The sequence below is a fragment of the Terrapene carolina genome, unplaced genomic scaffold (genome assembly GCF_002925995.2).
Source record: "Terrapene carolina triunguis isolate 2854851 unplaced genomic scaffold, T_m_triunguis-2.0 Scaffold35098, whole genome shotgun sequence".
In the NCBI taxonomy this organism is placed as follows: Eukaryota; Metazoa; Chordata; order Testudines; family Emydidae; genus Terrapene; species Terrapene triunguis.
Window position 1 is genome coordinate 11,933,912 of NW_020699449.1, and position 17,264 is coordinate 11,951,175.

A 17,264-nucleotide genomic window follows, 5' to 3' on the forward strand; every position below is an offset into this window, starting at 1 on the left:
GATAAAAAGAAGATAAACACAATGAAGCAGCCACCCATCAAAGGCCACACTTTAGAGATAAATTTTAGGAATAAGTTAAACAGGACAAGTAGGAGGGGGAGAAAATAATTACCACACCTTGGCTTGGAGAGTATGAAATGATTCAACACAATAACAGGTGTGTGAACTATTATAAATTGCTAATTTTCTTAGTGGTTTATACTGCACAACACATAAATCAAGACAACAGAGATACAGTGCATCGTATTATACGTTGTGGTCTCATTTTACATCACCGCATAGCAGAACGCCAAGCTTCACTGCTCACTGTGTATAATGCCAAGTATCAGAGGGGTAGACGTGTTAGTCTGGATCTGTAAAAAGCTACAAAGAGTCCTGTGGCCCCTTATAGACTAACAGATGTATTGGAGCATAAGCTTTCGTGGGTGAATGCCCACTTCGTCAGACGCATGTATTCACCCACAAAAGCTTATGCTCCAATACATCCATTAGTCTGTAAGGTGCCACAGGACTTTTTGTGTATAATGCATACATGTTCAGCTCTATTTTCAGACAGAACAGACAGAATTGAATAAACCGTTTTTTCTATATCACAGCTCTCTTCTGAGCAGGATTGAAATATACAACTGTGTGTCATAGGTCCTATACTGCCAGCAGAAATTCCCATATTTTTATTTGTATAATGTTTGTATTGCAGTAGCACCTAGAAGCCACAGATCTAGACCAGGACCTAGTGTGCTAGGTACTGTACATCCACAGAACAAAAAGACAGTCTCTGCCTCAAAGAGTTTACAACCCAAGTTCAAGTGGTAGTAGCTGTGTTTTGGGAGCAAGAGGTTCTGAAATCTATCCCTGCTGTAGCTATGAAGTTCTGAGCAACCATAGTGGGCACTCAAGTGACAACTCTGCCCAAAAGATGGCCATGGAGGTATGATGCTTTTCATTACTCTCTCCAAACTGTTTGCTGCTAAGTAATGGGCAAAACTGCAGTTAGAAAGGTGTAGAAATGCAAGAATTAGGAAAGTCTGTATCCACCTATTTATACATCCTTGGAGAGAGAGACGTACTAATCCCTCCCCTGCAATTCCTTGCAAAATGATAACTTTTCTAGTTTTGTGTGTGCACATGTGCATTTTCCTTTTTTAAAAGCTGATGGTTTGTGTTTAATGGTTCTGTGCACTCAATGCCACAAGTCACATGTAAGCAGACAAAAATATCAAGGTTGGGAGGAGAGCTGAGAATCAGCAGCAGTCTAGATATTCCTTTAAGCTTTGCCTGGAAAATCAACAAGTCCTCTTACCTTCCTGCTAAAGGAAATCATGCTGGTGTCCTCCTCCCTCCTCTTGGCTATATTAGATTTGATGGCTAATCTCAGTCTGCTATCAATGGACCAACCTTGACTGTTTACAAACCTCATGAGTCTTCTTTGCAAGACTTCCCAGCAGCTTTATTACAGAGACAAGGTGGGTGAGGTGATATCTTCTACTGGACCAACTTCTGTTGGTGAGAGACACAAGCTTTTGAGTTTCCACAGAGCTCGTCTTCAGGTTACCTTGTGTCTCTAATATCCTGGGACCCACACGGCTGCAACACTGTATACAGCAGCTTTATTGCATTCCATGATGATTTGCTGTTGAGGGCTAAACAGCAGCACTATTGATGTCTTTGTAATAACCATAATAAGTAATATCCTTTCTATAGCATCTTCCACCCCAGGACCTTAACGTGTTTGATAAGGATCAGTGGCTTAACTTTCATACCTCTGCGAGGTAGGAATCATTATCCCCCACTTCAGAGGGGGTAAGCTGAGGCACACAGAGGTTAAATGACACGCCTGTGGTTGCAGGAAGATAGCGGCAGAGAAGGCAGATCTCCTGAAGCCTAGTTCTGTGCTTAATCATTAAAGCATCCTTCCTTCACTTCCATGGGGCCCCATGTGTGCTGGTTACTCTGTGTGCTCTTGGAAAGGATGTCGCATCAAAGTCACAAATATATGTTTAGCCCCATTTATGTAGGTCATCCTTAATTTGGCATGGTCAAGAACAGTAGCCACAGCACTGAGGTCCAGATCCTCAAAGGTACTGAGGTGTCCAATTGCCGTTTATTGCAATGGGAGTTAGGCACCTAAATGCCTTTAAGGATCTAGGCCTGAGACTCGAAGGGCCAGCTCTTCAGCTGGTACAAATCTGAGTAACTCCATTGAAGCCAGCCTGGCCTCAAGTATTTCCTTAGAGAAACAAATGTCTGTCTTGCTCTCAGTAGTTCAACATCGGTCTGGAAAAATATCCATGGACTTTGATAACAAATCTCTCTTCTTCCCAGCCAAATCCATAATCCAGTCCCTCTCAATAAGGGCGAAAGGAATGAGAACGAACACTCCATCAGCCCTCGCTTTGAAATCCAAGATCACGTCCTTAGCATCACCTGCTGATGAATGAGGTGCAGCATCTTTGCCTGATTCATTAAGTAATGAGCTAAGTGAGACCACTTGCTTTTTAGGAAAGGAAAGTCCTTGTTCAGTTTGAACAAGCTGCTTGAAATCCAAATCTGTCATCAATTTTCCAGTGTATTCTTTTAAGCTCTTCCTCGCTTTCCCAGTCAGCAGACTTAATACTCATATATGCAGAGCTGGGTGAATAATTGATTCCCCCCCCCCCCTTAGGTTGGCTGGCAATTTAGAAAAAAAAAATGGTTCGGGTTGAATCGAACTGTTGTGATCCAGCTGCCTCCTTCGAGCAAAATATTATTGACTTAGAACAAAAGCATTTCAGAGAAAACGTATCTTAAAAGCAATAAATCAGAGTACACACATCTCTGGCCCTTTCTCAGGCTTACCATTCCTTGGATCTGGAAAAGCCTGGTTCTTTCTGACTCCTCCACAGAACCTGCCATGGTTTGTCTACACTGCAATGGAAGACCTGTGGCATGGCTGGCCCAGGTCAGCTGACTTGGGATCATGGGGCTCAGGCTGCAGGGCTAAAAATTGCAAGGAAGATGTGTGGGCTCGGGCTGGAGCCCAGGCTCTGAGACCTGGTGAGTGGGGTGGGTCTCGGGGCCTCGGCTGGAGCCCAGGCTGTCTGTCTATACTGCAATTTTTAGCCCCACGCCCAAACCCTGCAAGCCTGAGTCAATTGACCTGGGCTCTGAGACTTGGTGCCGTGGGCTTTGTATTGTAGTGTAGATATAATCTCAGTGTCCGCCTGTTTTTCAGACAGCTGCTCACCATGGGAGTCCATGTATCTCCCCCTAACCCTAACCTGAAGTGACCATCTCTCGAGATCCCAGGGGACAACAAGTTGCACTATTCAATCTTTGTCCTTCCTTCCACCTAGAGGGATGGTTTGGTGACATTGACACCTGTCTAGGAATAGCAGGACTGAGAGAACTAACTTACTGTACATGGGCCACCAAACAGACTGTAGAGAGAAATACCCTTCGATCACTCCTGAGCTTGAGCTGAACTGGTTTCCTAGAGAAGAAAGGCTCTAAAGCCCATTACTACGCTGTTGAGACATCCACACCCCTTCTTCAATGGCACATGCAATAATTACTCCATGTAAAAATACAGCCAGTGCAAACTTTGTCCAATAAACCAGGATGAGATTTTGGGTAATCAAACCGAGGTAAATTTAAGGAGGGAAATCAAGCCCAGCATTCAATTAAACAAACAAGAGAACCTCCCAAGAAATTATTCAAATGGAAGGAAGCCATGCAACTAACAAGAGATGCACGCAGAGAAAACACTTGCTATCCAACCCCGAGTCCCTCAAATATCCTAGTCCTAAAAGAATGCCACAGGAAAGAGAGAGAACAAACCGAACTCTCAATGGAGTATAAACTAGCCCTTTGTGTGCAACAGGGCTTCTATTGCTGGTCCCACTGCTGAGTGGTATTGGTGGTTGCAATGGTGAGACGTTGAGGGCAAAAGTGTAGTGTAAACAGGGCAATGAGTCTCGCTGCAACGGTTAGAGCCAGGAATAACGTGCAAATATTTTGCAGGCTCTGTCACATAGCTTGACCCATGCTGCTGAACCCTGATCATTATGAATCCTTCCATCCTAGTCTTTGTTCTACCCTCGCCAGAGACTTGATTTTTTTCAGTATAGAAAAATTCATTCAAGGCTGGAATGGGACACTCAGACTTAATTTAATTGCTGCCTATGCCAATTTGGACCTGAGATGACTCAGATACTAGGCTCATTTGCTTTTCCCATGATTTAGAGATCACGAAGAATACCTTACAGATAGTGACACTTACTAGTAAGTGTATCAGGCAATGTGAGTCAATTAAGTCATTCATAGGAGCCTCTACAAGGCAGGTCTTCCAAGAATGATTTTCTGGTGCTAGCCAGCATTGACCGACATGATAACATAACCCCTGTGAGCACTTCTACTGAGAGTGCTTCTAAAGGTCAAGGAAGGTAAAGAGGCTACCAACCTCTGGGCCACCAAACTCCTTCCTGTGATTTCCCTCCTGCATTTCGAGGCATTCAAATGTCCCCAGACTCAGTTTGGCTTGTGCCTTTCCAAGACGACTGTTTTCTAATGTCATTTTAAATGACCAAGGAGCTGCCAAATAAGGGGAGGTGGAAGGGGCAGACAGCCACCTCTGCCACTGGAAAGAACAGGTCCCGAAGGTAAGATGAGACAAGAATGATGAGTAGGAAGAAAAATCTTGAAATGAATCTAAAGAGAAATTAATCCCCAAAAGTACAGAAGTGGCAGATGGATAAGGTTTGGTAATATCCTACAGGAGTGATGACAAAATAGGAAGATGGATATTTCATCAGTTTAGGGGCCATATTGATCAATATTTCACTCATGTATATTCCATTTTATGCTACTATTCTTAATTGACATGTGCAATGTGTAGCTGGCCAAATATTCATCCAAAAGCAATAAAAATATGAAGCCATTCACTGTCTAGGTCTCAGTGTGGACTATACATGATGATTAACATCCTATTAATTAAAGATCACCCTCTTTCAGCCAGGATAGGCTGCACAGGGGCTAGCTGAATTCACACCATGGGAATGGAGAATTATTCTGAGCACTGTCTGATGGGCCATGCAGAAGGGCCCTAGTGTTACCAGTTCTCTGACTCCCTGAAAGCTGCTGTTTCTCTGGTAAGCTCTGCTGCTTGGGCCATTGTGCACTCTTAAGAGAAGGAGGAACAATTCTGAATCTTCACATGTTCCTGTTCTTTATAAACCACTCCTGTTTTGGGTTTGCCTCACTTACCTAATGCACAGGGAGGCAATAGCGAGAACCACATGAAATGCAGTAGTTTGTTTACAATGGTTCAAGCAAACAAGTTCTTTTATGTTGATCCAAGTGAACTGCCCACCTCACGATGACCTGGGGAAACGGCAAACACAAGATTTGCATAGCTGTCATGCATTTGCATTTGCCGAAGCTTTCTTTGGACAACTAACAGAAGTTTCCAGATCACAGGCCCTAGTTCTCATGGGGGACTTCAATCACCCTGACATCTGCTGGGAGAGCAATACAGCAGTGCACAGACAATCCAGGAGGTTTTGGAGTGGGTTGGGGACAACTTCCTGGTGCAAGTGCTGGAGGAACCAACCAGGGGCCGTGCTCCTCTTGACCTGCTGCTCACAACCAGGGAGAATTGGTAGGGGAAGTAGAAGTGGGTGGCAACCTGGGCAGCAGTGACCATGAGATGGTTGAGTTCAGGATCCTGACAAAAGGAAGGAAGGAGAGCAGCAGAATATGGATCCTGGACTTCAGAAAAGCAGACTTTGACTCCCTCAGGGCACTAATGGGCAGGATCCCCTTGGAGGCTAATGTGAGGGGGAAAGAAGCCCAGGAGAGCTGGCTGTATTTTAAAGAAGCCTTATTGAGGGCGCAGGAACAAATCATGCCAATGTGCAGAAAGAATAGCAAATATGGCAGGTGACCAACTTGGCTTAACAGAGAAATCTTCAGTGAGCTTAAACTTAAAAAGGAAGCTTACAAGAAGTGGAAACATGGACAGATGACTAGGGAGGAGTATAAAAATATTGCTCGAGCATGCAGGGGTGTAATCAGGAAGGCAAAAGCACAACTGGAGTTGCAGCTAGCAAGGGATATGAAGGGTAACAAGAAGGGTTTCTATAGGTATGTTAGCAACAAGAAGGTGGTCAGGGAAAGTGTGGCACCCTTACTGAATGGGGGAGGCAACCTAGTGACTCAATGCTGTTTTTGACTCAGTCTTCACAGATAAGTCAGCTCCCAGACTGCTGCACTGGACAGCACAGTATGGGGAGGAGGTGAGCAGCCCTCAGTGGTGAAATAACAGGTTAAGGACTATTTAAAAAGCTGGACATGCCCAAGTCTATGCATCCGGATCTAATACATCTGAGGGTGCTGAGGCAGTTGGCTGATGTGATTGCAGAGTCATTGGCCATTATCTTTGAAAACTCGTGTTGATTGTGGGAGGTCCCGGACGATTGGAAAAAGGCAAATATAGTGCTCTTCTTTAAAAAAGGGAAGAAGGAGAATCCAGGGAGCTACAGACTGGTCAGTCTCACCTCAGTCCCCGAAAAAATCATGGAGCAGGTCCTCAAGGAATCCATTTTGAAGCACTTGGAGGAGAGGAAGGTGACTAGGAACAGTCAACATGGATTCACCAAGGGCAAGTCAATCCTGACCAACCTGATTGCCTTTTATGATGAGATAACTGGCTCTGTGGATGAGGGGAAAGCAGTGGATGTGATATATCTTGACTTTAGCAAAGCTTTTGATATGGTCTTCCACAGTATTCTTGCCAGCAAGTTAAAGTAGTATGAATTGGATGAATGGACTATAAAGTGAATAGAAAGCTGGCTAGATTGTCGGGCTCAATGGGTAGTGATCAATGGTTCAATGTCTAGTTGGCAACCAGTATCAAGTGGAGGGCCCCAGGGGTCAGTCCTGGGGCCGGTTTTGTTCAACATCTTCATTAATGATCTGGATGATGGGATGGATTGCACCCTCAGCAAGTTCGCGGATGACGCTAAGTTGGGGGGAGAGGTAGCTACGTTGGAGGGTAGGGATAGGGTCCAGAGTGATCTAGACAAATTGGAGGATTGGGCCAAAAGAAATCTGATGAGGTTCAACAAGGACAAGTGCAGAGTCCTGCACTTAGGATGGAAGAATCCCATGCACTGCTACAGGCTGGGGACCAACTGGCTAAGTAGCAGTTCTGCAGAAAAGGACCTGGGGATTACAGGGGATGAGAAGCTGAATAGAGTCAACAGTGTGCCCTTGTTGTAAAGAAGGCTAATGACATATTGGGCTGCATTAGAAGGAGCTTTGCCAGCAGATCGAGGGAAGTGATTATTCCCCTCTATTCGGCACTGGTGAGGCCACATCTGGAGTATTGTGTCCAGTTTTGGGTCCCCCACTACAGAAAGGATGTGGACAAATTGGAGAGAGTCCAATGGAAGGCAACGAAAATGATTAGGCGGCTGGGGCATATGATTTATGAGGAGAGGCTGAGGGAACTGGGCTTATTCAGTCTGCAGAAGAGAAGGGTGAGGAGGGATTTGATAGCAGCCTTCAACTACCTGAAGGGGGGTTCCAAAGAGGATGGAACTTGGCTGTTCTCAGTGGTGGCAGATGACAGAACAAGGAGCAATGGTCTCAAGTTGCAATGGGGGAGGTCTAGGTTGGATATTAGGAAACACTATTTCACCAGGAGGGTGGTGAAGCACTGGAATGGGTTACCTAGGGAGGTGGTGGAATCTCCTTCCTTAGAGGTTTTTAAGGCCCGGCTTGACAGAGCCCTGGCTGGGATGATTTAGTTGGGGTTGGTCCTGCTTTGAGCAAGGGGTTAGACTAGATGACCTCCTGAGGTCTCTTCCAACTCTAATCTTCTATGATTCTTCTTTATGAAACCATAAATCACCCTCCATCTGCTGGAGACTGGGCCCAGATTTGCTCAAACGTTTTGGCAATTTTGGTGAATTTCTCCAAGAACGTAATCTAAGTTTTGAATTAGTCATTACAACCCAAACCAAGCACGTGCTTGGGGCGGCACAATTCCAGGGGCGGCATTCCGGGTGGGGTTTTTATTTTGTTTGGTTGGTTTTTTTGCTTCGGCAGTTGCGCTCTCAGAGGGTTTTTGTTTGTTTGTTTTTTGCTTGGGCTAGCAAAAAACCTAGAGCCGGCCCTGCAGGCAGATGTCACAGGGTCTCCGCCTTAATTGCAAAGGTGTTTCACAGCTCTATTAATAAAGCATTGTGCTGGGAAAATATTTAAGAAAGCATGAATTTTACATGTATATTAATGTCATTGTAATAAAATATGTTAAAGTTTTCATAGAAAATTCCAGCATTCAGGTTAAAAATATTACACATATGAAGAATGAGGGAGTTATCTGCTTTTTTTTTATGAAAGTCTTATGCACCTCAGTTTATCTGTTTGCTATTATCCTGTCTGACTGCAAAGAGTTTACTTAAAGGATGCTGGTAGGGGGGAAAGCAAACAGCAAATGCAACAGTGGCAAAGATAAAATATAGTTGGAGAATAGGTAAGGTCCTGGAGGAAACCATGGTCATGGTGTGATCATTATTTTTATGTGTATTACCGTGGTACCTAGGAGTCCCAATCATGGAACAGGACCCCATTGTTCTGGGTGCTGTACAAACAGAACAAAGATACAGTCTCTGCCCCAGAGAGCTTAAATCTAACTGGGGAATGCTCCAGCAAGGCTAGCAAGGTCTAGTCTTCCCAGGCCCAAAAACAGGGTCAAAGGAGATACTAAAACTGTAAAGATCCTGGTCTAGGGTTGAGTAGTCAGCGGTGGCTGGAGAGGAGTCTCTGACACAGAGACAGAGAAAGCTGCAGGGGTCTGTCACTCCATGCCTAGAAGTAGGAAGGTCTGGCCTGAGTGGAACTTATCCAACACTGGCAAGGAGAGAATAAAGTGCAGGAAGGAGCCAGGCATAGAGGCCTTTTGTTGTTTATCCCTTCTCTCTGCTTGCTATGTGCTCTGGGTGACTGACTAATGCTTGGTTGTGAAGAAGCGATTTTTGAGTCACTTTAACCAGCTCGCTGGTTAAGTCACAGGCCCCTGGAGGCAAAGTGCTCAAAGGTGCCCAACACAGTTTGGCCTGTCGGGTTAGTGCTGTTGGGAGCTGGGGGCGGGCGGCCACTGAGAGTCCCCTGCAAGGGGAAGCAGGGGCAGCTCTATGTTTTTTGCTGCCCCAAGCACGGCTGGTCATGCGGATTCGGCGGCGTTTCTGCAGGTGATCTGCCGGTCCCGCGCCTTCGGTGTACCTGCCGCCGAATTGCCAACGAAACTGCGGGACCGGCGGACCTCCCGGAGGCATGCCGCTGAACGCTGCCTGACTGCCGCCCCCCGCGGCTGGCAACCCCAGGCACGCGCTTGCTGCGCTGGTGCCTGGAGCCGCCCCTGAGGGGAAGTGAGAGAGGGGAAGTGTCACCCGAAGGGTGCGCTCAAGAGGGACTAAAAGGGGTCTGAAGTGCAGCTCACCCTGGAATTGTGACAAAGCTAGTAAAGCTGACGTATTTGAAGATTCGCAGAAAGGAAACACACACAGGTTGCGAACACAGTCAAACTGAAATGCTCTTTTGAACTGGAGAAAATTTTTGCAGACGTTTCTCCCCACTCTTCCCTTATCTCTTCTCATATTCATATTCTTAGCAGGCCATTGGGAATCTTTGCCTGCTTTGATAATGCCACCATTTCTACCTGCCTCAGACAGATATGGTCTGAGCTGTTACCATAGGACCCAATGATCTTGACCCAGGTCTCTTAGCATCACACAGGACTGGGCTAAAACTACATAAAGTGCTTGATTGCAACCTCATGAATATCATTGATTTCAGTGGGCTTTGGATCGGTCACAATGTTACTGCAGTGTTGACAGTAGATGGATGTGCAGGAGCACTTCTCTTATTAGTTTTGTGTGTTTAAACTGGTTAGAATCAGAAAAATGACAAGAATGACATGGTTTCAATATTTAGTCTCTCTCAATATCTGCTGATTTCAGGTTGCTATTTCATCTATTCCAGGTCAACAAATTGTGTGCTTTCCTTCCTGATTCATCCCTCATTAACTGAGTACAAGTAGCACCTAAAAAGCATGTATGTAATGTTCCTTCAACAAAGATATGTGGAACCTTTTTAATGTTATAGCCACTAGTTGTCTCTATTGAGGTAATTATGTGCTGTAGTTCTTTAATGTCTTGATCTATCCATGCATGTTTACAGTGGGCAAGAGGAAAGACCAACATGACTCCTCTTAACTGACGCTCTCCCACCCTTAAAAAAAAAAAAGACATCAAATAAATGATTTTAAATGAATCTAGAAAATAGCAAGACTCAAGGAGCGTCTTCTCCGCAGCTTGCCTGGGCAGGTCCTATCTATCTTTCCCTCTTCTAATCTATTCACTGTCAGTCTTATGGTGGCACAGCCAAAAGTCCTGAGATTTTAGAGACAATCTTGAGGGCCTGAGAAATGCCCCCGCAAACAAGAGCCTCTTGAGAAAAGTAGAAAGAAACTGCAGCCAAAATTGCAGAACTGACTAATGTTGGGGATGCTTAAAATCTGGATCTGAATTCTATCTCTAGCCAAAAGTCTGATTCTGGAATTCAGTTGGCTCAATGAGATACTGATGCCACAGGTAAGGTTCCTTATATCCCCACTCTCTCTCTAGACCCTACACATGCAAATAAAATGCTCTAGATATGGTGTGGTGCAGATCTTACATCTTTGGGTTTCAGGTGGTTTCTGCTTTTGTCTGTACCCGTCTAATATATTCATCCAAAAATTGTCTGGATCACTAAAAACTTTGGGAGGCTTTTTTTTGTTTTGTTTTTTGTTGGTTTTGGATGGGTGTGAAATGCTGTGATGGGTTGACTTGCAGAGGAGAAAACACGTAGCAACACGTCACACTCCTGAGATCTATTCTGCCTGACACTAAAGAATAGGTTATGTGGCTGTACAACTATGGTTTCAAAAGTCAAAGTTAACATAGCCCTGGACTGCATTAATTTCTTCAGAGGCTCCTGATAACGAGGTATGTCTCTAGCTCTGTCTCTTGCCCATTAGAACCCTACTTCAGTATGATGGTGAGTCCCTTGCCCACCTACATCATTGAAGCTTTCAAAATGAACAAGGGGGTTTAATGACTACAGTCTTCTAGACATCTGTCAGTCCGTCTGTGAGAGCTGCATTGCCATCAGAACGCCAGTGGACTCTGATTCTATTCAGTTCACTTTCATGAAGAGAGCTGGCCATGCTTCATTTAGTGCAAGGTCTGAACAGCCCCCCTGGGGCTGCATGTCAATGCATCTGTGTGGGTGAAAGTGGAAAAGAGGAGGAAAAAATCCATGTTCAGCAGTTCCAATGTATTTTTAACAGCAGAGATGAGAGTTGTGATCTGTATGGCACATTGCCAGCTGGTGGACCCTATAGGTCTTGTGACAAGATGGCTGATGTTCATATGGTGGGTTCTGCGCTTTTTTGGGGGGGACGGACCCTAAAACGCCACCCTTTGCCCCTGCTCTTGTGCGCCAAAGGCCCCGCTAGTGGCCCGGGAAGGTGGTAGAGGAGGGAAGCAGGGGAGGGGTCTGGGTTTGCTCCTCGTTCTGAGTCCCAGCCCCTTGCAATCCCTGTGGGTTTCGTACCCTCTTCCCCCTTGGGAGGGGTTATCTTCAGTCCTTAGACACTGGGGGAGGGAGTCTCCCTTACTTTGGTTCTCTGCTCTTTCAGATCTCACAACACACCTCCAAGCTCCAGTCATCTTGTCTTTTCTTTTCTCCTCTGACTGCCTGAAGCAGGGGGGTTTTACTAGGTTCCTGACAGGGCCTTAATTGACTACAGGTGCTCCAATTAACCTGTAGCAATCCTCCCTAGTCTACAGGGAACCACGCCTTAATTAGCCTAGGGCTTATATATTTCCCCTCTACCACTGCTCCCTGGCCCTTCTGTATCACAGAAGTAGGAAGTAGGCGAGAGAGTGAGATGGAGACAGACAGAGGTTAGGGGTTCTGTGAATCAGACACCGAAGTCATTCAGTTCATCCATTTTGTTGTCAATGTAACTGGGGGAGAGGCAAAAGAGCATTTCAATGAAACTTGAGATTCCCTGCTCTGTGGGGAGTTCTATACTCAGGCTTCTGGGTATACGTTAAGAAACCCCCATTGCTAACAACCACAGAACTACAGTCTTGTATGATTAAATCCCATGATCAGAAATTCTAAAATTCAGTTTAATGAAGCTCCCTTATTATGGTCCCACGCTCCATGTAGTTCTATATGGGGTTGAAAACAAACATTGCCCTGCTTCCATGGCAAAGCTTCCAAAGGACTCGTCAAAAAGAGACTTGTCAAATGTATTTGAGCTTTGACTGCCCTCTTTAAAATGCAAACGCTTAACAAGCCAATTTAACATTTCATAGGGAAGCACTCAAAAGTCGAGTTTGTCCCTGGCAGACAAAGGTTTTCAATTTTAAGCAACTTGTGCTAATTAACTGCCATTGCCTATTGGCAATCTTGATCAGGTTTAATTCAAGAGACTTGTTTTCCAATGTAAAATAACAGGAGGTCACAGAACGAACAGGCTGTCAAGAGTCGATATGCTGCATTAAAACCTGGCCTTTCCCCAAGAACATTTCCCTTTGGATATTAATATAGTTTCCAGATAAACTGGATCAGAAATTGCCTCGACTAAGCTTCTCTCCCCGCCACCCCCCCCCTCGAAATTTATTTTCCTGGAATTTGGCTGAACATTAGAGACACAAAAGTATACGTTTTTATTGAGGGAACTAAAAAAGTGTTAATTAGGTTCATGTTGACATTAATGAAAATACTAAACACTGATGCAAGCTGCAAAATGTAGATACGGATTCAGATCTACACTCCACCAAAGTTTGAGGATATTTGTTTCTGGGTTTTTCTTTGGGCCAGTCTCTAGAACATGCTATTAACAATTAGTGATGGATAAACCTCCAATAGCTTTAGTGGTTCAGTTCGACCAAGGAATTTAGATGCTCATCTGAATCTTTTGGGCGTGGGCAGAACTGGAGAAATGGAAATTCCACAAAATCAGGCTCTTGTGTGGAATTTTCTGGTCGCTCTTCCAGATACCCATGTAACCCTGAGGGCTGGGGTAGGGTTGGGCTGACTCAGCTGAGGATCCATGACTGTGTACTTCATATGAGCAGAAATTTGATAGCTTGTGTCAGGGTACAGCACTTTGGAACAAAATGTACGTAACATGCTAATTTCTAAACTACAAACTCTTTTTAGGTTCCTCAAGACTTTGATTTCTTGAATTCACTTTTTAACCTTTTAACCCTTAGATTCACCCAAGAAGACTACCTCTCTTCTCATTCATATTAGATGTCTTTTTATTCTACACTGGACCATATTCTCAGCTGCTCTAAACATTGGCTTAGATCCGTTGATTTCAGTAGAGTCACGCCAGATTACTCCAACTGAGGATTGGCCTTTTTTTATATTTCAGTTTTGCTAAGTTATTAAATATGCATTTACTTTGTTCATACAATGATAGCTTAAAGCCCCCTATTTTTAGGTTCTAAAGTTCCAATCTGCAAATAAGAAAGTGTAATTAGCTGAAATCTTTGTTATCCTTGTAGCAGAAGGTACCCTCTCAGTAGGCACAGTTATATTATTAGACTAGCTGAGATTCTCCCAGTCTGTTCTTTTTCCTGTGATATTCCTGCTGTCAGCTACTTCAGAGAGTGACCTATGTGAAACTAAAACTAGTCACTGTACAACTACACTAAACTGATTCCACTTAACAACGTGTACCTGCATCTACAAAATCTGCTGTTCTAACCACATGATGCAACATTACACATTGTATTCTGCTCTAACACACGTACAGAACCTATGTGATGCGAGCTTCACCATCCAATGCAACCATGCAATCTTACTCCTGTTATCCCTGTGCTTTGTTCCCGACCACACTGGTCTATTCGTAATCATAGCGCATTGAGCTACCACTTCCAGCCTTAGATTGTAATCTCGCCCAGCCAGAGACTCTTGTCTGTTTGTGTGTCATGAACCTTCCAAATAATAAGCAGTCAGCGCAAACCCCAGACACGGTCATTTCTATGACCACTAAATGGACTGCTTACCTCCGTGACCGCAAAACTTCTTTTCCCACATGGTACGACCTTGTACCACTTGTCATGCAGCACGTCCATGAAGCCATGGGACTTGTATTGGCTTATGAGCTCAGATATATTTGAGGTCAGTGGAGAATTTGGAGGAAGGCCAATGCCGTACCCTAGGAGAAAATACAAATACAAGGTTTTTTAGTTGGGTTGGTTTTGGTTGTCCATGAGTAGTTGGTATCAACACATCCTCTTCAGGTCTGTGTGTGGCACGGTGCTGTGCTTTGCTCTAGGGTCCGAAAACCAGGTCCAAAGCTGTGCATTGACTCCTCTATAGTGTGAAGGGGCCCAAACCCAAATGAGATTTCACAATGGAAAACAGGATCATGCAAACCGCATTTGTGCACACACAATTACTCATGCAAATGACTAGGCCTGCAAAAACAAAAGTGCACAATTAGAAGCCAAAGAAATTCCACACCGTGATACTGCAACATGCATGTGAATGTTTTCTGAATGCCTTCATTTCAGAAACACAGCCTCTTCTATGCATTTGCTATGGGCCTCTCTCATTTATACCCAGACCTCTTTACATCACTCTGGCAATGTAAAAGGGCCTTCAAGTGGGAATAAATTCCAAGCCGGGCTGGCATGATATTTACCAAAGTGGTTTTTTACCAGGTAAAATCATTGTTTTGACCATCCTGAGAAAAAATAGTTAGTCGCAGTTTAAGGCATTTTCTATTTTAAAAACTGTTTTGTTAATGCATACCACATTACACTTAGTTTTAGTTCTATATTCAAATTGTGGTTACATAAGGCAATATATTCATAGATTAATTTAGGGTTGTACAAATAAAAAATAAAACTGCAGTGGGCGTAATGCTAATATATAGAATTATAATATTGAACTTCGGAACGTCTGTGTATGTTTTGGTTTGGTATTTTCTCAAGGAAGTTATACATGTCTTGACTCTAATTTCAGTTTCCACTCTTATAGAAACAACATTCAACAACCATTCGATTATATGAAAATGACAGCAATGCAGAGCTGTAGGCTTCAAGCATTAAGCAATCAGACGCATGCGAGAGTTGCAGACTGGATCATTGTGTCATAAAGCGTTCTGTAGCAGAAGACCAATTTTGATGGAGTGGCTAGACCGAGACTATTCCTCAGTTTTGAATGGATGTATCTGAAGTTTGAAAAGATTTGTTCTATGCTTGCTGAACTTGATGGACACTGATGCAATTATTTTTCCTGATTTAAGCCAGTATTTCATAGATTCATAGATTCTAGGACTGGAAGGGACCTCGAGAGGTCATCGAGTCCAGTCCCCCGCCCTCAAGGCAGGACCAAATACCGTCTAGACCATCCCTGATAGACATTTATCTAACCTACTCTTAAATATCTCTAGAGATGGAGTTTCCACAACCTCCCTAGGCAATTTATTCCAGTGTTTAACCACCCTGACAGTTAGGAACTTTTTCCTAATGTCCAACCTAAACCTCCCTTGCTGCAGTTTAAGCCCATTGCTTCTTGCTCTATCCTTAGAGGCTAAGGTGAACAAGTTTTCTCCCTCCTCCTTATGACACCCTTTTAGATACCTGAAAACTGCTATCATGTCCCCTCTCAGTCTTCTCTTTTCCAAACTAAACAAACCCAATTCTTTCAGCCTTCCTTCATAGGTCATGTTCTCAAGACCTTTAATCATTCTTGTTACTCTTCTCTGGACCCTCTCCAATTTCTCCACATCTTTCTTGAAATGCGGTGCCCAGAACTGGACACAATACTCCAGTTGAGGCCTAACCAGCGCAGAGTAGAGCGGGAGAATGACTTCTCGTGTCTTGCTCACAACACACCTGTTAATACATCCCAGAATCATGTTTGCTTCTTTTGCAACAGCATCACACTGTTGACTCATATTTAGCTTGTGGTCCACTATAACCCCTAGATCCCTTTCTACCATACTCCTTCCTAGACAGTCTCTTCCCATTCTGTATGTGTGAAACTGATTGTTCCTTCCTAAGTGGAGCACTTTGCATCTGTCTTTGTTAAACTTCATCCTGTTTACCTCAGACCATTTCTCCAATTTGTCCAGATCATTTTGAATTATGACCCTGTCCTCCAAAGCAGTTGCAATCCCTCCCAGTTTGGTATCATCTGCAAACTTAATAAGCGTACTTTCTATGCCAATATCTAAGTCGTTAATGAAGATATTGAACAGAGCTGGTCCCAAAACAGACCCCTGCGGAACCCCACTTGTTATGCCTTTCCAGCAGGATTGGGAACCATTAATAACAACTCTCTGAGTACGGTTATCCAGTCAGTTATGCACCCACCTTATAGTAGCCCCATCTAAATTGTATTTGCCTAGTTTATCGATAAGAATATCATGCGAGACCGTATCAAATGCCTTACTAAAGTCTAGGTATACCACATCCACAGCTTCTCCCTTATCCACAAGACTCGTTATCCTATCGAAGAAAGCTATCAGATTGGTTTGACATGATCTGTTCTTTACAAATCCTTGCTGGCTGTTCCCTATCACCTTACCACCTTCCAAGTGTTTGCAGATGATTTTCTTAATTACTTGCTCCATTATCTTCCCTGGCACAGAAGTTAAACTAATTGGTCTGTAGTTTCCTGGGTTGTTTTTATTTCCCTTTTTATAGATGGGCACTATTTTTGCCCTTTTCCAGTCTTCTGGAATCTCTCCCGTCTCCCATGATTTTCCAAAGATAATAGCTAGAGGCTCAGATAACTCCTCTATTAGCTACTTCAGTATTCTAGGATGCATTTCATCAGGCCCTGGTGACTTGCAGGCATCTAACTTTTCTAAGTGATTTTTAACTTGTTCTTTTTTTATTTTATCTGCTAAACCTACCCCCTTCCCATCAGCATTCACTATGTTAGGCATTCCTTCAGACTTCTCGGTGAAGACCGAAACAAAGAAGTCATTAAGCATCTCTGCCATTTCCAAGTTTCCTGTTACTGTTTCTCCCTCCACACTGAGCAGTGGGCCTACCCTGTCTTTGGTCTTCCTCTTGCTTCTAATGTATTGATAAAAAGTCTTCTTGTTTCCCTTTATTCCTGTAGCTAGTTTGAGCTCATTTTGTGCCTTTGCCTTTCTAATCTTGCCCCTGCATTCCTGTGTTGTTTGCCTATAT

The 17,264-nt window shown here is 44.0% G+C and overlaps 1 protein-coding gene across 1 annotated transcript in view; it reads right to left on the bottom strand.

Annotated features, from left to right (window-relative positions):
- Positions 1-17,264, bottom strand: part of LOC112119700 (glutamate receptor ionotropic, NMDA 3A) — an 83,882-nt gene that overhangs the window by 2,685 nt on the left and 63,933 nt on the right. The window contains exon 7 of the mRNA XM_026646519.2: positions 14,118-14,269. Coding sequence (XP_026502304.1) covers positions 14,118-14,269 — 152 coding nt within the window. The remainder of the gene's footprint in view (positions 1-14,117; positions 14,270-17,264) is intronic.